The following is a 21555-nucleotide window of genomic DNA, read 5'->3' on the forward strand; positions in this document are numbered from 1 at the left end:
AATAGGGTACTTGGAATTAGGATTTATTCTTGGCTCTGTCACTGACGAGCAGTATGGCCTTGGGTAAATTTGTTCTGTGCCTCAGATTCCTCATCTTAAAATAAGGAGAATAATACCACTGTGGTAGCAAAGCTTAATTTAATAATGACCTGATACTTCAAATATAAACGTGAGTAGTCCCACTGAATTTACTCACATGTGCACATATAAAAGGTGTCAGTATTTAGCTGTATGCAAACAGTTGTTTCCTCTTGACCCTCGCTCCCTTTTTCAGTAGGCCATCCCCACACACGCACTGTACCTTTCCTTGCTGGCGAGTTACATTTCTTGCCGTGGATGTTTTCAGATACTTTAATGGAAAAAAATTAAGGACATTCTGGCACCTGGACCTCTGCCCCAGTTGTGCTCCATAGGACTGTGCCTCTCTCCTGAAAAGTGGTGGAGTCAGCTGAATCATAATGATAGTATGCTGCACTCTTGATAGCACCTGGAGTCTGCAAAGATCAAAGCACTTTACCAAAGTTATTCTCACACATATTCAAGGAAGATTAATGTATCTTGCTTAAATATGGAAACCGGGACACAGCAAGGTGAAGTAGCTTGCCCAAGGCCATACATGAAGTCAGTAGAAGACTCAGGAATAAAATCTGGTCTCTTATCTCCTAATCTCCTGTTCTAATCGCTAGACTCAAAAGCAAGCCTGCTCATAGGCACAGACTATATGACAAGAAAAAAATGGGTGAGGTCCTGTAGTGCAGAGGCGGATTAGGGGTTTGTGGGGCCTTGGGCCAGAGTAAGTGGGGGCCCTTCCCCACCCCTTCCACCTCCAGTACCCCGGCGCGCCTGCCACGGAGCGGAGTCTTGCCCTGCCCTGCCTGCCTGGCGCTCCTGCCGGGAGTGGGGTCAGGGTGTAGGGGCTTGCCCTACTCCCCGGCAGGAGCGCAGCAAGCCCCCATGCCCTGACCTTGCTCCCTGGCAGGAGTGTCGGGCGGGTCAGGGTGCGGGGTGCCCCAATTGGCCGGGGCCCCTGGGCACAGGCCCCATTGGCCCAGTGGCTAATCCACCATTGTTGTAGTGCACAAATTACGAATCCTAGCTACAGTTCTCTCTGAGCATTTCTCTTTAACTGTACTTAGTTTTGTACTCCCTATGCTGTGTATACAATGGTATTTACGGTATCACATCTCTTGCATTGTTTGATACACAAGGCTAAATCTGACATATGCTGACCCTCTCTAAATATACAATATGAACTACTTTACATTGTAGTCTTTACAGAGCTTTATAGAAATAATTTTTAAGAGAATACTCTACAGTCATCAAAGAGAGATGGATAGATAGATGGGAGCGGGGAAGATCTTTCACAAGAGGTGGTCTCATTTCCCTTGCTTTTCAATGCCAATGTTTAAAAAAGTCCTATCAGATTGCTGACTTTTTTTTTTGCTTATTGAAAAAAACCAAGAGAAGTGATAAGAGGTGTAGAATTTAAATAGGAGTTAAAAGGCCTGGTGGGTGCCACCAACAGTGAAGCTAATGGGTCTCTTGTTAGATGTCTGCTTAAATGGTGGGTACACATGTTGAAATGATAAAAAAATTTGTGTGTAAATTTAATTGCGAAGCTGTAGCTGGCTTTAATTGTGAAAAGTGTTTCAAACTGCTAATGCAGTGGCTCTCAACCTTTCCATATTGTACCCCTTTCAGGAATCTGATTTGTCTTGCATACCTCAAGTTTCACCTCACTTAAAAATTACTTGCTTAGAAAATCAGACATAAAAATATAAAAGTAGTCACAGCATGCTATTACTGAAGAGTTGCTTACTTTCTCATTTTTACCATATACAGGTCTGTCTCATCTTACGCTGGGGTTACGTTCCGCGGTCAGCGCGTAAAGCGAAAACCGCGTATAGTCAAAATGACCCTTGAAAATCCCTTAAATCACCCATAAAGTACAATTTTGTGTATACAACCCTGTACAGTACTATGTATTGTATACAGCAATGTACAATACAGTATATAATAAAGACTACATATGCAAAATATAATTTTAAAGTATTTTTAATAACATAACAGAGACGAAGAATGAAAGAATAAAAAATGAAAACAGTACAGTACTGTAAACCTGAACAGTCACCAGTCATCCTGCATATTCTTGCTAGTCTTGTACTGTAGACACTCCAATGATCAGTCTTCCTCTTCCCCTGACAACACTATCATTGAGTCGTCAGGGCTTGATGTCGATCCAGGAGACGATGGGCCAGGCTTGGGTGACAGAGAGCGAGTCGTAGACGAAGTGGTTGGCTCTGGTTCAGCTCGAGAAGTTGATTGTGTAGGCTCTGCTGCTGCTGGTTGTTTTTTCTTTAAAAACATGGCGATTTGCAACGTCACTGTTGTCTCATGAGCTCCTCAAACATTTCTTGATACGGTCTCAAATCATCCGTAATACTACGTGTGATTTTGAGGCTTTGTTCTATAGAAGGATCATATTCAGAAATTAAATCATTCAAGTGTTTCGCCGCTTGGAACACTTCAGAAAATTTGTGAAGATTCCAAGTTGCTGGCTCTTCCTGTTCGTCGTCATCTTCGTCTTCTGTAGATGATTTTATCAGTTCCTCTAACTCTTTGTTAGTCAATGTTTCTCTATGGCGCTCAATTAATTCCTCAATTTCTTCCTCAAGGATGTCGACGAAGCCATCACCACCCACTTGCCTGGCCACCTGAACAATGAGTTGCACTTCTTTGTCAATGGTTGGGAAATCCTTAAAATCATTCACACAGTCTTCCCATAGGTTTCACCAACATGCATTGACTGTTTCAGGCTTGATTGCATCCATTGCCTGTTTAATATAAGTGATGCAATCAGCAATGTTGAAGGACTTCCAACACTCCATCACCTTAACATTGGGATCAGCATCCATAGCGGTAAGGATCCGTGAGAATGTAAGCCTTGTGCACATGGCCTTGAAACAGCTAATGACGCCTTGGTCGAGAGGTTGGAGGATGGAGGTGGTATTGTGGGGGAGAAAGACGACTTCAACGTCGTTATGCGCAAACTGGAGTGCCGCAGGGTGGCCAGGAGCATTGTCTACGATCAGCAACACTTTAAAGTCCAGTCCTTTCTCTTTAAGGTACTGCTTGACCTCCAGAATGAAACACTTGTGGAATTAATCCAGAAATAATGCTGCCATCACCAAAGCCTTTTTATTTGATTGCCAGAACATAGGCAGGAGATTTTTGTTCTTGCCTTTTAGGTCACGGGGATTTGCTGCCCTGTAGAGCAAGCCCAGCTTTATTAAATGCCCAGACGCATTTCCACAAAGCAACACAGTCACACGGTCTTTAGCTGCTTTGAAGCCAGGGGCTTGTCTTTCTGATTTCAAAATGTAAGTGCGGTTGGGCATTTTTTTCCAGAAGAGCCCAGTCTCGTCAGCATTAAAAACTTGTTCTGGAAGATAGTCCCTTTCCTCTATGATTTTCTTTAATTGTTCGGGGTAGGCTTTTGCTGCCTCCTCATTGGCAGATGCAGCTTCACCAGTAGTCTGCACATTTTTGAGGTTGAAGCGGTTCCTAAAACTGTTAAGCCAACCTTGGCTGGCTTTGAATTCCTTCTTATCACAAAGCTGTCCCTCTTCAGTGGGAGGTTTGAACAGTGCATAGATGCTAAGAGCCTTTTCTCGCAACATGTTGCCATTGATAGGCACACGTTTACAGTTCATGTCTTCCAGCCATAAGTTTAATGCCTTTTCAGTCTTCCCTAAAGTCTTATCACGCACTTGGCTCATCACCTTAGCAGTTACTGGAGCACTTGATGCCACGGCTTGACGAATTTCTGTCTCTCGAATCTTGGTGGCACGGATGCTAGATTCATTGCGGCCGTATTTACATGCCATGTTGGCGATGGACATACCGTCTCTCAATAAGTCCAACACAGCCAGTTTTTCCTCCAGCGTTGGAACACATCGCTGTTTCTTCGGTTGAGCACCAGTAGGTGCCTTGCGTTTAGGAGCCATGTTATACAGTATGAAAAATATGTACTGTCTCTTTAAACAGTACAGACACACTCAGCGCGGTGGGATGTGCACAATATGAGAGGCACAGGGGGACTGAGTACTGTAGTGGGAACAGCAGATTTGCTTCTCCCATCTCAGTCACTCCGGGGCAGACACACTATTTAAACTGTTTTTTTTTTTTTTTGCCAACCCTCCAGGGTTACAGTGTTATAGGGGAGAACCTTATCACAGGCCTAAAGACATGCTGTTGCTGTCAAGCCGCCTTCCCCCCCCCCAAATATTTTAGAGGACCAGCAGATTCACGTCTCATGCTGGTGGAATTGCCATTTGTTTTTTTTCCCTCCGACCGCGCAAAGCTGAAATCGCACATGTTAAATGCGCATAAGATGCGACAGACCTGTAACTATAAAATAAATCCACTGAAATATAAATATTTTTACATTTCAGTGTATAGTAGTATATAGAGCAGTATAAGCAGGTCATCATATGAAATTTTAATTTCTACTTACTTTGCTAGTTCTTTTTATGTAGCCTGTTGTAAAACTAGGCAAATATCTAGATGAGTTGACATACCCCCTGGAAGATCCCGAGGGGCACACGTACCCCTTGCTGAGAACCACCGTGCTAAGGGACCAATAAATTAGCACAGCAGTGAGAAGGGGTAGCTGGGTAGTCAGACCCTACATATTACAGATTTTCCCTTTAAGAAGTTGACAGAAGTTGTTTTTTGTACCGGGGGACCAGGTAGCTTCAGGATTCAGCAGCCTTTTTGCTCTATTTCAAAACCTAGCTGCCAACTAGAAGCAGAAAGATCCAGTCGGAAACTTTTCATGTGGAAATTCCACTGCAACTGTTGACTTGTGAAAGATACCTTGGGATTTGTTTGGTTTTAGCCAAGTAATGCTTGTGTTAGAGCAAATCAGTGTAGAAAGTGACCTCAGGGCTAACAGCTGCAGCCAAAACCAAACTAAAACAAACAAAATATTGATCTTTTCCATTTAATCCTTATTAGGTTATTTTATGTACTTTTAGGATTAGACTAGATAGCAGAGAAATCAAATTTTAAATAGTGGCCTGAGAGAACCTGTTGCCTATACAGGCTGAGGGATAAACATATTGTAATTAACTGCACAAAAACTTCTTAATGCCAAGTAGAGGTTGCCCAGTGATGCCTTATACCCTTCCAGAACATTTAGTTCAGCTACACTTAGACCTCTGAAAACCAGGAAAGAGAGAGGTAAGGAAATACGAACTTTAACATCTGAAAATCAGGGATAGCTCAGTGAGTGTTGGCCTGCTAAACCCAGGGTTGTGAGCTCAATCATTGAGGGGGCCATTTAGGGAAGTGGGGTAAAAATCTGTCTGGGGAATTGGTCCTGCTTGGAGCAGCGGGTTGGACTAAATGACCTCCTGAGGTCCCTTCTATTCTATAGAATTCAGTATCTTCTGCTCCAAAGTATATTTACCACTGGAGCTAAAGGTGCAACTGTTTGTTATTAGTATAAGGAGGCTTTTAATCTCTTGATAGACCAGACGCTAGAAAAGGAAACAATGCATTTAGCCAGCATGTTACATAAACATCTAATCTAGTTTGCTTTGGGGAGAGTAATGTCCACTTTAACCAGCTGTACTAGTGGTGATTTATTTTATTTTAGTTTGAAAATTAGGGATGTTTAAACTGCTGTAACTGTATTGTGTGGAGAGAAAAAGCAAGGGGCTCAGAGCAGCTTGTAGAGAAGCATTCGAGAGGATCTCCAAAACCCCTGTTTGTCCTAGAGATGGGCTGTGCATCAGCTTGCTCCATGGAAGTATGTAGGATTGTGCAGGGGAAGAATGGGTCTGTGACAGTAGCAAGACAAATAGGTCCGTAGGTTTCTCAGATCTACTTTGGCACAAACTTTTATTTTTTTTTTTTAAATGTCAGTTCGTTTCACTGTTCTTGCTTCGGTTTAAAAAAAAAAAAAGCGTTACTCATTTTTGTGCCATTAATTCAAACCCAAGGGCCTCATGCACTCCTAACTCTTAATCCCTACATAGTCATACTAAAAGACTAGACGTGTGTCTTGTCTATAATTGTGTTGTTAAAATTAGAACACCCAAAGTCCCTTTAAGGTCTAAAAGATAATATTGAATCAGCCATAATCCATGATTATCTGCTATTGAAACCAATATCACTACAGGGGAAATAAAACAAACCAATGTTAAAGGTGGATTATGTCAGCAAACCTTCGTGTTATTCTCTAAATCATGTTTTAGAAACAGATCTTGAATCATTTGGTTGTCGTAAAAAAATACAGTATAAAATATTTCTGTGCAAAGTAGATGAAATAAAAACGTTATTGTCAGATTAGCATTTTATTTTGTAAATATCATATAAGGGTTAACATTTAGTGGTCTGATTTTCACACATGTGTAGTACTCAGCAGGTCAGTATTTGGTGATTCGTCTTTAGTACTTTTGAAAAATAAGGCTAGTTGATTTGGTACATAAATCTGCATTTAAGAGCCTAACTTTAGGCACTCAGATTTGCAAAAATCTTGGCCAATATAAACAGTAGTTTCTGGATATTCAGCCATTTTCCCCTGGCCTTCCATATTTTCAATGAAAAACTGAGAGCCAAATCATCTCTTTAGCAGGAAAAGTTTGGGTAAGGGCAAGAAACTCTGTGTTCCAACTTTTGAGGTTTCTGTGGGGGATACGGGGTGTTTTGCTGCTTGCAGAGTGATTAGGGGATATGATCCTCCAAATACTCACACATTTTGATATATGGGAGATCCCATTGGCCTCAGGACATCTGCAGAGGACTGTAGCGTTTTCACTGTTTTTCATGCTCCCCTTCTCACTTCATGGCTGATTTAGAAATTTATACTACCATGCACTATTCCATGCACTCTGGACAATAAACCCAAATTGCCCCTGGGAGTTTGACAGCATGGACGAAGAATCTATATAAAATAAGGCTGAAGTGGTCAGCTGTATTTTTCCCTGCAATTTTGTGAATGTAGAACCCAGTCCTGTGGTGAACTTCATGTGGGGTGTACCCATGGGGAGTCACTTGTAGGATCAGGTATGATATTTGACAAGATTACTTGAAATTTTACAGGGAGATGTGATCTGTAGTCTAAAGAAGCAGATGAATTATTTTACAGACTGAATTACAAAAATCCATTAGGTGCAAAACAGCATAAGGTTTACTAGAAAATTACTTTATTTGCTTAAAATAGAAGAAAAATGGTTGTTTAGATGAAAATCTGTGTGATCTGCAACCACATTGAAGATAGTCTCTTACATATTCTGCACTTGGGCATCCACTGATCTCAGTGGGGGCTCTGTGTGCCAAATAACTGCAGTATATGCATTAAAGAGCCCCTCTGTGGTCACATAGGTGAGCTTTGCCCTTAGCTGAAATGTTCCTATGGTGGTTGTTATTATTATCTAACATCTATAATGAGTTAGTTCCCAAAGACCTCAACCAGTTGAGGGCCCTATTGTGCTAGGAGGTAGTTAAAAGCAACCAGATGATGTGGTTGTATCATATGATAACACTCTTTCCATTCCGCTGGTTCCTCAGGAAGATACAAAACAGCAGACACTAAAGTTGTGCATCCATTTTTGAATCAGCAGGTGTGGATAACTTGCATCCAAGAGTTTTGAAAGAGCTGGCTGAGGAGCTCACTGGACCATTAATTTTGATTTTTCAATAAGTCTTGGGATACCAGGAAAGTTCAGGAGACTAGAAGCAAGCTAATGTTGTTGTTTCAACATTTAAAAAGGGTAAACAGGATGTTATAGGCCTGTCAGTCTGACATCGATCCTAGGCAAGAAAATGGAGCAGCTGATAAGGGGTTTGATTAATAAAGAATTATGGGAGGGTAGTATAATTAATGATAATCAACATGGGTTTATGGAAAATAGATCATGTCAAAGTAACGATATCTTTTTTTTATGAGACTAGAAGTTTGGGTGATAAAGATAATAGTGTTGATGTAATATACTTAGACTTATGTAAGGCATTGCACTTGGGACTGCATAGCATTTTGATTAAAAAAACTAGAAAGATGTAAAATTAACATTGTATATTAAATGGATTAAAAGCTGGCTAACTGGTAGATCTAAAATGTAATTGTAAACAGAGAATCATCATCAAACGGGTGTGGTTTTGGTCCTATGTTATTTAACATTTTTATTAATGACCTGGAAGAAAACATGAAATCATCCCTGTTAAAGTTTGCAGATGACACACAAACTAGGAGAGTGATAAATAATGAAGAGGGCAGGTCACTACAGAGCGATCTGGTTCGCCTGATAAGCAGGGTGTAAGCAAGCACTGGGAGTTTTAATACAGCTAAATGTAAATGTGTACATCTAGGAACAAAGAATGTAGGCCCTACTTACAAGATGGAAGACTCCATCCTGGGAAGTAGTTTCTCTAAGAAAGATGTAAGGGTTGTGGTGGATAATCATTTGAACATGAGCTCCCAGTGCAGCTCTGTGGCCAAAAGGGCTTATGCACTCCTTGGATGCATAAACAAAGGAATCCCAAGTAGGAGTAGGAAGATTTTACCTCTGTATTTGGCACCGGTGTGACTGTTTCTGGAATACTGTGTCCAGTTCTGGTGTTCACAATTCAAGAAGGATGTTGATGAATTGTAGAGGGTTCAGAGAACAGCCACTAGAATGATTGAAAGATTAAAAAACGTCTTATAGATTGAGCTCCTTGAGCATATTGCTATGCAGTTTACCAAAGCAAAGGTTAAGGGGTGACTTGATGACCGTCTGTAAGTACCTACCTGGGGTGCAAATGTTTAATAATAGGCTCTTCAATTTAGCAGGGAAAGGTATAACATGATCCAATGGCTGGAAATTGAAGCTAGACAAATTCAGACTGGCAGTAAGATGTAATTTTTTAACAGAGTGTAATTAGCCACTGGATCAATTTTCCAAGTGTGTGGTGGATTCTCCATCAGTGACAATTTTAAACCCAGGATTGGATGTTTTTCTTTAAAAGCTATGCTCTAGGAATTATTTTGAGGGAGTTCTATGGCCTGTACAAGAGGTCAGACTAGATGATCACAGTGATCCCTTTTGGCCTTGTAATTTTTGAATCTGTGAACCAATCCTGATTTCAAGAATGGGATCTTGCAGTCAAAGGAATCCAGCAATTTTGTGAGGTTGAGTAAAACATCAGTGAAGACAAAAGAGGGGTTCTATACTGGGATTACTAAGAGAGAGCTTCAAAAGTTGGACTAAAGTAAGCCAATTCCTCTAAATCTGAGGGGGTGGGGGGACAAATAGAACTGCCTACTGAGAATTTAAAATGATGCTGCTGATATAAATAGTTAAAAGTAGAGCTACTCAAATTACACACAAATGGCTAGATTGCCCTGATGTGATCTACTCTGTGTAAGAGGTGGTGCATAGCTGTGTTCAAAGTCCAACACAAAGAGAATCATAGCTCTGAGGTATGATTCCTGTCCTGCTCCCCCTTGCTCTGAAGGGTAGTAACGCTCCACCCCACAGTAGCTCAGCTAAGTTGGCTGGTGCTTTGGGAGGTGGGCCTGAGCCAAGGTTCTATCCACACCCACCTCACTTGCTTTGGGGCAGGTGAGGAATAGGGGGCACAAAATGCTTGTGAGCCCCCAGACTAAGGTCCAAGGATGCCATGAGGGTTCATAGAGGGAGCTGGGAGGCAGACAGGGCCCTATTCCCTCAAGTCTCTGTGTAGGCTGGACCCCAATAACTATTTTTATGACTAATCATGGTAACTGTGAGTATTGTGATGACTGCTGGTTTATTTCTGAATCCTGAAAGTTTAATGAAATTTAGTAGAAATGATCATTCATTCGAAAATTGATGATAAAGCATGGTATTCGTTTGTTTCAATTAAAAGAAACACATCTCTGCATTAAAAAGCAAACATTTAGATTAATTAGTCTCTCTCCTACAATGGGGAGATTTAGAGATCTGCAAAATTATGACATGTGTTCAGGTTAGGGGTATACCCAGTACTAGAAAAAAAATTAACTACTTTTAGATTTAAAAAAAACCCTAATGCGAATGTTTATTTTTTGTTGATGTTCCAAAAAAAAGAAATTGATTTTGTTTTGCATGCAGATGTGAAGAAAAGGGAAGATGTGTTTTGAAAATAAAACTGGTGGAAATTTTTAGAAATTTTTTGCAAAGATTGTTTTTCAAAATTTCAAAACATTTTTTTTTGCTATTTTTCAAATGGCTTACAAAATAAATTTTTGGCAATTTTTTTACCAACTTTGTATCAGACAAAATAATGTACTTACTCAACATTCAGATAGAAAGCATAGAGGGGGGGCAATTACAATCTGGCTTTCAAGCTATCAAACCCACAAATTTTTAATAGGAATCTAAAAGCTTTCTATTCATGGGAACTGTAACACACGGTACGTAGAGATAGATGTTTGGACAGACTGAGATTAGGGGAAATCTGTTAGTACAGAGAAACAGCAGACTGTGCTACTGACTCTAGATGTTGCTTCTTGTTACTTTGATATCTGTAATGTAAACATCAGGAAAAATACTGTTTTTATTACTTTTTTTATTATTGGAAGAGGGTCATATCAGTATGAACAGTAGCATATGTTTGTACAGATCTTGAGATGCAAATGCTAGATTTGATTAATATCAATTGTACATTCTTGTGATCTTGTATTCTGCACACCCCATCCAGTAATTATTTTTGCTTCTGAAGCAGTGTACATTCTGTAAAGTGGCTTGAGAAAAGCTTTTACTCATTAGGCACTTCAATAAAAGTTATATTTTAAAGCAGCTCATTTTAGGGCCAACAACTCACATGACTTAAATGAAACAGAAAGAAATAGACACACACTAGTTGTTAGAGATACTTATTTTGTGTTTGTTTATATACAACTTTTGCCCTTTCAGAAATTTTCAAATATTTACTGTGTTTTCTTTTAGGATCGTTATAAACTAAATTAACAACATTGTTTTACTACAGAAAAAGCAAAAAACCAAACCAACCAACCAACCAAACCAAACAAATCACCAAAAAAGCAACAAGCAGACAAACACCCCATCCCCACTGCTTCTCCTACATCTTGTTATGTTTATAGGAATCCTGGTAATGACTTAATTTGGTGCCAGAAAAGATTACAATTAATATTAGTATATTAGTACTTTATATTGCAACTAGGGTTATAGTAATAAAATGGGGGTATAGTAGAACCTCAATTTTATGAACACCAATCATATGAGCAGCCAGTCATATGAACCATTTTTCTTGACTTGGAAAAAAAATCTCATCATAACAGCGATAAGAACAAGTTGACATCTCTTCATATTTCGATGCTTTCAGTGCATTGCATTTGCAGTAGTTTAAAAGACAAGAAGAAAGAGATGAAGTGCATCATACTGCAATTTATGCACCATACCTATTGTAATTTTGAAATGTTCAATTTTATGAACTCCTCAATACTCAATTAATTCATAAAATAAGGGTTTTGTTTTATTGTACAGTTCATTCATTACTTGTTTTTGATAATGTTAACAGAAAATCAGACATTTGCTGTCACGGATGCTCTGAAGTTTCTCTCTCCCCCGCCCCCCCCCCCCACCTTATAGGACTAGAGACCAGAGTTGTTGATTAATGGTGGCAATACAGCTATAATTTTATAACAGGAAATCTTTGAATACAGAGTTCATTGGAGTTACTGACCACAGTCTTCCACACTTAAGACCTAAATGAATTACATGATTTTAAAGCTGTCTGTCTGGATTTTATTTTGGGAAAGTAGAGAGCATACACATGTTTTTGTTTCTCTTGTTTAAATTTGTTGTAGACAATCAAGTATAATAAAGATAGTGCTGTTTGTGAGATTAAAATTGCCCAGACTGTTTGCTTAGACATACTGCACTCACTCGTCCACTCCCTTTCCCTCTATGTAGATCTACAGGAATGCATATGAAAAATGGGGTTAACTTTCCAGCTGGCCTAGAAATGCTGCTGCTGCTGCTGTTGACCTAAAGTGGCCCAGCAACATCTTATTCACTAGGTGCAGCATGTTGTCACTGCTATGGCAAGATAGTTCACTCACTAATACAGGTACATGTAGGTGTTTGGGGTTGTTTTTCTGGACGAGGGTGCCTAACAACATGGAAGAGCCTAGACAGTCAGTGTTTTGCGCCCCATAATGGAGCAGTACAGGCAGAAAATAATGTGTTTTTCTTTTCTTTACTGTGCAAGCCTTTTCCCTCTTCCCATTTGCATTAAAAGTGATGTAATTAGCCAAAACGTTGCTATTTTAATAACATTTGGTTCCATTAATACAATTCTAAGTCAACCCTAAATAATCCAGTGTATATTAACTTTCTTAAACATAACACTTCTACCATTTCTTTGTTATTTGCCTGAGAAATGCTACAGGACACTATTAGGTGTAAGTGGTTGGCTAAGGAATTTGCGGTTTTGGATGATTTCTGTGTATAGCACATATTATAGACCATTGTGTGCAGTAACGTAATTTAATGGGATCAACTGCTGTCAGTGTGTCAACTGCAGTTGATACTACAAGAGAAGATGGTTGTTTTTTTTATCTCTGTTCCTGTGCTGTATTCTGAAAGTGTGTGTACCTTTTGTTCTCAATCAGAAGTATGCCTAGTGCAGGCCAGGACTAAATGATTAATGTCGCTTCTCCAAAGTTCTTCTCACCATTTGCTGGTTTCAGTATTATCTCACACTCTACCCCACCGTCAGACTCAGAAACCATGAACCTGCAGTGTAAGAGCAGATCTGTTTGCCTCAGAATTGGCTAGCAAGTGCTATGATGAACCCATGAGCTGCCTTTTCATAGGATTTGTTTTGTTACTCACTAGACGGTGAACATGCTTTCCCAAGTTTCTTCCCAGAGTTGAGGTTATTGCCAGGCCTGTGCAGACTGATTTACATACTGGAGAGGATGATTAAAAGATACAAGCTTCGATACTGCTGGTTTGCCCCGATGTGGTTCTACCGCAACCTCTTTTAGCATATTGTCATTGCAGACTACGGATTTTTCGTTTCACCAAGGCCTTTAATTCACTAAGGTGGAACACATTTTTTTCTCATGGGAACCACCTGTGCTCCAGTAGCGTCAAGTTTAAAATGGATTAGTGAGCTGTGACTTGACAAAGATTACATCAGTGAGACAGACAAAAGTAAATAGTAGAGAGCAGTACGAGAGTAAATGAAGCCTCTCAGGGACACGATTCCTACGGAAACATCCAACACTGTAAGACACCAAAGGGACTTCTTGAAAAGTGACCTTTTTATTTGCTTGAAGAGGATATAATGTTCTGTTGATTTAATATTTAGCAATAGTCTGTGTTCTGGGGAAAGGAGGCTGCACTCTGGTGGAAGACTTAACACCTTTGAGTCATGCTCCATTCTAGAGTTCATTACAGATTTACAGGCAAGACTGCTTGGCACAGGTTATATGGGGTAAATACATAGCCGGATAACCTAGACATGTAAACAGAGACCTCTGTCAGGATGTCTGTTGACAATGCTGCCTTAGGGGCCCAGGAGGTCCAATTTCATAAGCTGCCCATGCAGGTGAAGGTGGGAGTGGACCGAGCATAGTCAATGCAAGTCTTGAAGGATTCCAGTAGTACATAGACCTTCCAAAAATCCCTCCTGGCTGATTAGCTTCCTGCAGCTGTGCTCAAATGGAGCTGCAAGGAGCTCAGCTGAGCTCCAAGACGATCTGTTGCTGCTGGTGGTACTGAACTTGAGTTCCTGTCCCTTAGAGAAATGTCCCTAAAGCAATGCCTCTCTTCTTGCTTCTGGCGTTCAGTGGTGGTCTGAGGTGTAGCCAACAGAAGGTGACTGTGTCCTTTTCATCAGTTCTGTTCTAATGTGAGCAGCTCTGAGGGGGGTAGGGAAACTCTCACAATCAGGTGTCCTGTGCCCCATTGCCCACTTCTGCCCCAAGGCCTCTCAGCTTTGCTTGGAAGTTTGTCTCAGATTCTGTAGAGCTAAAGGAGAGAATTTCAGCAGAAGCCAGTGTGTTCATCATGGATGTTGTTTCTACTATCTGTAGTATTATGAGAGAGAGATTCCATAATGCAGCCAGTGTTTAAATGAATGGGTTGGTCCTCACAAACCAACAATTTATTATGGTGTTTCAGATAACAAGTGAGTATTCTAACCAGTGTATAGTATAGTGGTGCTGTTAAGGTTGCATCACAACTTCTGTTTAAAGGTCAGTGTGACATTACACCCCATATTCTTCATAGAAATATGCTTATGATATGAATATGGCCTAAGATATATTTTATGTGAGATGGGTCTTGTAAGGTATCATTGGAAAGGTTATGATTTACTGAATATGATTATCCAATTTGTATGCATGTATCATTTCTGTATCTAAAGTTAGAAATACTGACTATGTAACAATTACAACTGGGGGTGTATTTGGGAGACACCCACCAGACAACAGGCCATCGGCTTTGGTGGGCCATTAGGAAGAAACAATAAGACTTTAAAGATACTAATCTCTCTCTTGGCATCCTGAGACATAGCTGAGACACTACTGGGTCAGGTGGTCCTGTCACCTGGTACTAAAAGGCATCCTGGGACATAGCTGTGACACTACTGGGTCAGGTGGTCCTGTCACCTGGTACTAAACACCATCTTGGACTTCTAGTAATTTACCACTAAAAGGAGGGGGAAGTCATCTCTGGGAAACAAAAGATTCCCGCCTTATGTAAATCTTATTTAAGGCTGAGGAATAGGGCAAACAGGACTCTTCTCCATTGCCTTCCTGCCCAGGAAGAAAGACTGCTGAACGTACCTGAAGAGACAAAGGAATTGACCAGTGAGAAAGGTAAGGGCTGAGTCCTGACTGAGGCAGAGGAGTCTAGTCTGTAAAGAGAAATAACTGGAACTCTAAGCTACAGAAACTCTGCCTCCAGCCCAAAACAACATTTAGTGTGAGAAATTACTTCTTGAAGCCAGTCTCTTTAAGATCTTACGTTTAGTATGCATGTTTTGTTTTATTTACTTGGTGTAATCTGCTTTGTTCTGTTTGCTATCCTTATAATCACTTAAAATCTGCCTTTTATAGTTAATAAACTTTTTTGTTTATTATTAAACCCAGTTTGTGCAATTACTAACTTGGGGGGGGGGGGGCGGGCAAGAAGTTGTGTGTATCTTCCTCCACATTGAGGGAGGGGGCAAATTTATGAACTTACATTGTATGAATTTATCTATAGAGCAAGACAATATTATTTTGGATGTACTTTCCAGAGGGAAGCACTTGAGTGCTGGGTGATTTCCTAGCTGAGTTTTCCCAGAGAGAACAGTTTGCAGATGCTGTGTGATTCTACAGCTGCTGTGTTCCTACCTGTGTGTGTGTGTGCTGCCAGAGGCCGGAGAGCATAATTCAGCAAAACAGGAGAGGGAGCCCAGGCTAGTGGAGCAGGCAAGCTCAGTGAAATCCCAGTACATCAGGTGGCAACCAGAAGGGTAGTCTAACCCGTCACAGTCAACTTTTCCAAGTCCTCTAAAATATAGATGCTTAGTCAGATTCCTTTTAAATTTGGTGTGCCTCAGGAGGTTGGAGGATAAAGTTAGTAAGCCAAACACTGAGTTATTTGAGGTAGGGGTTGTGGAGCCCTGAAAAAAAGTCATTTTTCAAAAAGTTTCTAGGTGGGGATTTTTGTGCAGCGCTAGAGATCAAACTACTGAAATAATATGGGTCAAAATGGTCTCAATCTGTCAAGCGTTACCCAAGGTAGTGCTTGGAATTCACTAAATCCCTGGGGGATCAAAACTGAGATCAGTATTTGAGAACATGTTTACTTGCTTAGATGTGTAGTGGGGAAGGATTGTAATTGTGCTTGCACTAATAAAAAAAAAAATCTTTTTTAGGCAGCTGCTTTTTGGTTACCTGGGTAGTTTGAGGGAATGTGCCAATGCCATTTCCCCTTGTGATTACCCTGACACTGATGTTTCTAGTTGGAACTTTTGTAACCTTGTGCAGTGACGATCTAATAATTCATGATGCTTGCTACAAGTGGTATCTGTTATAATATATTTATTTTATAGGGAGGTTTACTGTGAACACAGCAGAATAGTCAGGTGGTCTAATGAAAATTTTTGTTACATTGGGTGGAGAGGAGCTGGAGACCAATATTGTATCAGGTGGTGAGGACGAGGTGGGGGTGGGGACAGGAACAGGGAGAGGAGTTCTGGCTGTGGAGTGGGTGGGACATGAGGATGTGTGGTAGAAAAACCATGGATTGGTGGTTTGAGAAAATCTGTATTTTACTTGTCTTGGAAGTGGACCCAAGTGGCTAATCTGCCCCAAGATCAGGAAGTAATGTGGTGTTTCCCGAGATGCACAGTGTGGAGATTTGGAATTGACAGCAAAGTACCTTGACCGCTGACGGAAGATAAATGTGTGTGCTGCCAGGATTGCCAGTGTTTGGATACTGCGTGATTCCTGGATCATGAGGTTGCAGTAGTTTGTGGGAGAGCAAGGAGTAAACGAGGACATAGGGATTGTTGATTACAGTCTGATTTGGGTAGAGAGAGGTGGCCTGCATTGGCATCATGTTCTGCTCATTTTGCAGAGTCTAACTAGTGACTTAAGAGGCAGTGACCTACCAGACGTTCTGGTGAACATGGCACGGGCAATCTCCCCCTCCCCACTTTGTCCTTTAAATAGTGTTAGTTAGAATTCTATGGGTGAAAGTGAATGGCTTGTAAAAGGAGGCGAAGAGCATGTATATTTCAGTAACTGTGGGGTTGCCAGAATAAAGGTATTTTTAATAAACTGGGCATATTGGGGCATTGCTGAAAAAGGGCAGAGTTAAGATTGCACGGGCAACTTTTGCACTTCATTTCCTGGTTTTCAGAAGTTTGAGTTTGCTCAGATGAACATTCTGAAAGGGGATGACATACCCACAAACACCTTTTCTCTGAGCTAACATAGATTTTTGACATTAAATTTACAATAGGGTTCACTTTATATTGTGCTCTTCGTCATTCTCTCAGTAAAGTACTGTCACTCTTGTTTTCCTAATTATATTTTTCCAGAGGGAAATCAACAGCTCTCTTCTTGTCAGTAGTCTAGTGTTTTTTACAGGTCAGACCTTCCTTCCCATTCCTCTTCACTGCCTTTCATGCAGCAAGTGAAAGACCCAGAATAGTTGACCACAATGATGGTCTTGGTGATAAAGTGAATACAACATGAAAAGCTCTCACAACGGGGCCACCTCACTCTTACTCTAAAGTGCTTTTTTTAAAATATATTGCAGATATCTTTTGTATCTACAAATAAAAAGGGACATTTTCCATGGTCGTTTGCTGTGCTCTTTTTCTGATGCTGCCTACCTGGGTGCCTGTATTGTCCAAGGTAAGTACAACCCACAGCACACTGTGAATTATTTTAGCACCTTGAGAGTGGTATTCAATATAAACAGCAAAGGGTTTAGAAGCGTATTTCAGAATCAGATATAAAAAACAGTAAGCCATTTGTCCTTATGTCACTCTCTCTAAACTTTGACATGTGCTTCAAAAATGAAAGAGGTTCAGAAGTGTAAGAAACCAACAACAAATTAGGACATTGAAAAAAACAAACTAATCCTGTTAGGTTTTTATATGAGAATATACAGTACTTTATGTATGGTACTCAGCTCTAGCTATAAAAGAAATCAAGGTTCTGTTCCTTGATATTTCTGAATATAAACATATTCAATTCCATATGAACGAAACAAAAGATAAAAGTTAATTGATTCAAGGGCAGTGGTTCAGATTGCATTTTTCCAACTTGAAACAAAGGAGATCTGAATGATAATGGAACCCCAGGGAAGAGGGAGACAAGTAGATTACCATGGTGATGGGGTCTCAGTCTCTAGGTGATTGGAGTACCATCCTCATTTCCTTTACTCCTTGGTGGCCAATCAAAGGCTGTACTAAGTCAGTTTTAGAAAAGCTAATGAGCACTATAAGATGTAGCCTGTTTGTGTCTGTGTTAACTGAGGAATGGGCATGAGGGGAACAGAGTATGACAATGACATTCCAGAAATATTGGAGATGCTGGAAATTCCTGACACCAACTTAAAAATGCTAGAATAGGTTCTCCCTGGCTGTTCTGTACTGACCTGACTTTTAGGGCCAGATTTTGAAACCGGAGGTGCACATGCAAAACTTGGATACATAACTGGATCCTTATATTGGTGCAGGCAATTATATGATTGCACATACAGATTGCTAGTTAGATGTCTATCTGGAAATTTGTGTGCACAGATACCCGATATGTAGGCATACATTGTGCTGTAGTAATTTGGCAGCAGTGATGTGTTGGAAGTACATCACCAAATTCTACCATCAGATTGGGGAACTCTGATAATTACATTTGCCCTAGTGCCTGTTGCATATACCAGGAAGTGGCCAAACACCAGGAAGGGGATAGGCCTATATAAAAAGAGGGGTAGTACTGTGTTGTAAATGCCAATTTTTTGCCCACATGAATGAGTGGTGAAATAGTGTATGAGGAAAAAGAGCTCAGTTGATTTCTCTTTTGAAATAATCTTTTTAAAATCTTGGTAATATTTTTAGAAGTGACACTTCTTTCTCTTATCCGTTATGTTGTTCCTAGTAAATAACTCAATTTATTTACAATTTTGTTTACTACTTGCCTTAGGGTTTTTAATAATGTCCTTCACAATAATTTCTAAGTGATTAGCATATAGGGTTGCCAACTGTGTAATTGCACAAACCCAAACACCCTTGCTCCGCCCCTTCCCCAAGGCCAGTCCTCTGTCATGCCTCTTCTCCAAGGCCCTGCCCCTGCTTACTCCAGCCCCCCATCACTCGCTGTCCCCCACCCTCACTCACTTTCACTGGGCTGGGACAGGGATGGGGTGTGGGCTCTGGGCTGGGCGGTGGGGCCGAGGGGTTCAGAGTGTGGGAGGGGGCTCTGGGCTGAGCCTGGGGCAGGGAGTTTGGGTGTGGGAGGGGGCTCAGGGCTGGGGCAGGAGGTTGGGATGCAGGAAGGGGTTCGGGGTGCGGGCTCTGGGAGGGAGTTTGGGTCTGGGAGGGGTCTCAGGGCCGGGGAAGGGAGTTGGGGTGCGGCAGAGGGTGGGGGCTGTGGGAGGGAGTTTGGGTGTGGGAGGGGGTAGGTGGTTAGGGTGTGGGAGGAGGTTCCAAGTACAGGCTCCGACCGGGCAGCACTTACCTCTGGTGGCTCCTGGAAGTGGCGAAATGTCTGGCAGCAACTCTTAGTCTCCCAGATGGCTCTTTGTGCTGCCTCTGCTTGCAAGCACCACCCCCAGAGCTCCCATTGGCCACGGTTCCCCGTTCCCGGCCAATGGGAACTGCGGAGTCGGCGCTCGGGGCGGGGGCCACGAACAGAGACCCCTGGCTCCACCTCCTCCTAGGAGCCACTGCCGGACATGTTGACACTTCCAGGAGTGGCGCGGAGCCAGGGCAGGTAGGGAGACTGCCTTAGCCCCGCTGTGCTGCCGTACTTTTAGCGGCCTAAAATCTCCCGTTTTGGCTTCAATAGCCTCTGGGAGATAGAGCCCAATACCAGGAGATTCCCGGCCAACCGGGAGGGTTGGCAACCCTATTAGCAAGATCAGCAGGAGTATATAAAGGTTTGGAAAAAGAGGCTGTATATTCTGCCTCCAGATTAGTATATGCAGCTTTTGCTGCATTAGGGAGCATTGTCCCTCACGTATAGTATATCCAAAGCCAGAATGAGGCCCAGAGCTTGATAGCAAAGGCCAACAAGGCTAAAAATATGTGCCTAATACTAGGCTTCTAAATCCATATTTAGGCACTTAAATAAGTGGCCTGATTTTCTAAAGAGCTGAACACGCAACAGCTCCCATCGAAATCAGTTGGCCAAATTCACCGTTGTCATAAACTGGTGCAAATTCACTAATGTTAGTGAGCACAGCTTTTGTGCTTGTACTAGGGCAGGATTAAACTGATTTATTTCAGTGTTGTTACACTGGAATAGGTGAATAGGTGAATAGGAGAATCTAGTTCAGAGTGTTTTGATCTGTTTAATGAAATTGCTTGTCAACAGAGTGATGAAGGGAAGATGTTTGTTTTAACTATATATATTTTTCAGAGCATGTTATCACCAAATAATGATTTTCAATTACCTTTTACAATCAATAAACTGCAAACTGTACTTTAAAATTAATTTATTGGATGGGGAGGAGTTTGTGATGCCCTAGTAGTAATGCACATTTCTCAAAGACTAGAATGAATCTCTCCAGATATTTTGTAGCCTTAGTTTAATTATGAATGCAACAAGTTTGCTTTCCTTTGGAAATACAGTTTATTGAACTCTTATTAAATTTGGCAACTTTCTGAATGACATGAAGGTTGATCTACAGGAGGACACATGCATTCACTGTCTCTGTTTTCCATCATTAACTTACTCTTTAATTCAACTCATTCTGCTGCTTTGTTTTGTTTTTTAACCTGTCCAGCTGAGCTCGGTGATTATGATCCTGATGAACACCCAGACAATTACATTAGCGACTTCAAGATTTTTCCCAAACAATCACAGAAGCTGGAAAAGAAAATTGCTGAAATACATCAAAATGAATTCAGGTAATTTAGAGTGCTGCTTGTGAAAGAGGCAGTGGTAAATTATTGTGTGTCTGTTTCTACACAGTATGCATAAGCCTTTTGGTTTCTGGTTATTATTTCTTTTTAAATTCTGAGGAATGTGTTGATAGTTATTTCAAAAATTAAAAAATGGGTGAAAATAAGTGCAGAAAATTAACTTAGCAGTTTTCTAGGTGAATATTAGGTTTAATATTGGGGATGGGAGGACAGAACAAAAACAACAAATAGAGAACAGTAAAAGTTTGTGTGTATCTAATTCCCACTACAAAAATAAAACTGCGTTTAAAACTAAACCAATTCACGGTTGGTGACTTGTGCAGTTACACTTGATATAAGGGTCTTCAGTGTGAATTCCAAAAGCCTGAGGGCATAGGCTTGCAGCAGTTTTTCCAGTGTGTCTTGGTGCTCCTCAGCTCCATCCCCTCCACTGTTCCCATCCTGGGAGCAGGAGGGGGTTCTGTGCCCTGGGCTTCCTCTCCAGGCAGTGACAGATCTCTGGACCCAGCTGCTCGCAGTGGATATCAAGGGGATGGGGAGCAGGGGAAAAGGGGCATGTCCAGTACTCATGGTGGCAGCACGTGTGTTGGGGAGGAGGCTCCTGGAACTCATGGGGGCACCCAGTGGGAGCGAAGGGGTGCCTGATACAGTGGCAGTGGGCAGGGGAGAAAGGGGTGCTGGACAGGGGTAAGCCTGGGGCCAGGAGGGGGGCAGTACTTATAGGTACAGCCTTCCTCTCCCTGCAGCCTGTCACTGCAGTGTTTGGTGGTCTCAGCAGTCTCCCTGCCTGTTTTGCTCCTCCACTGGACAGCTGAAGCAGCAGCCACCAACCAGCATTTACTCTCCCCGGCACAGGCATGCTGAGGAGGTCAGCAGGGAATCTAAGAGTCGCCATGGCACTGGGTCCGGGAAGTTCAGGCAGGT

General features: G+C 41.5%; 1 protein-coding gene across 6 annotated transcripts in view; it reads left to right on the plus strand.

The window, feature by feature from the left end:
• The window catches only part of FRMD3 (FERM domain containing 3), a 234146-nt gene that overhangs the window by 123217 nt on the left and 89374 nt on the right, over positions 1-21555 (plus strand). For all 6 annotated transcript variants that reach the window (XM_005296806.5, XM_005296807.5, XM_024103352.3 and 3 more), the window contains 2 exons: positions 17301-17398; positions 20493-20616. In XM_005296806.5, coding sequence (XP_005296863.1) covers positions 17301-17398; positions 20493-20616 — 222 coding nt within the window. The remainder of the gene's footprint in view (positions 1-17300; positions 17399-20492; positions 20617-21555) is intronic.

Source organism: Chrysemys picta, chromosome 6 (assembly GCF_011386835.1).
Source record: "Chrysemys picta bellii isolate R12L10 chromosome 6, ASM1138683v2, whole genome shotgun sequence".
Lineage (NCBI taxonomy): Eukaryota > Metazoa > Chordata > Testudines > Emydidae > Chrysemys > Chrysemys picta.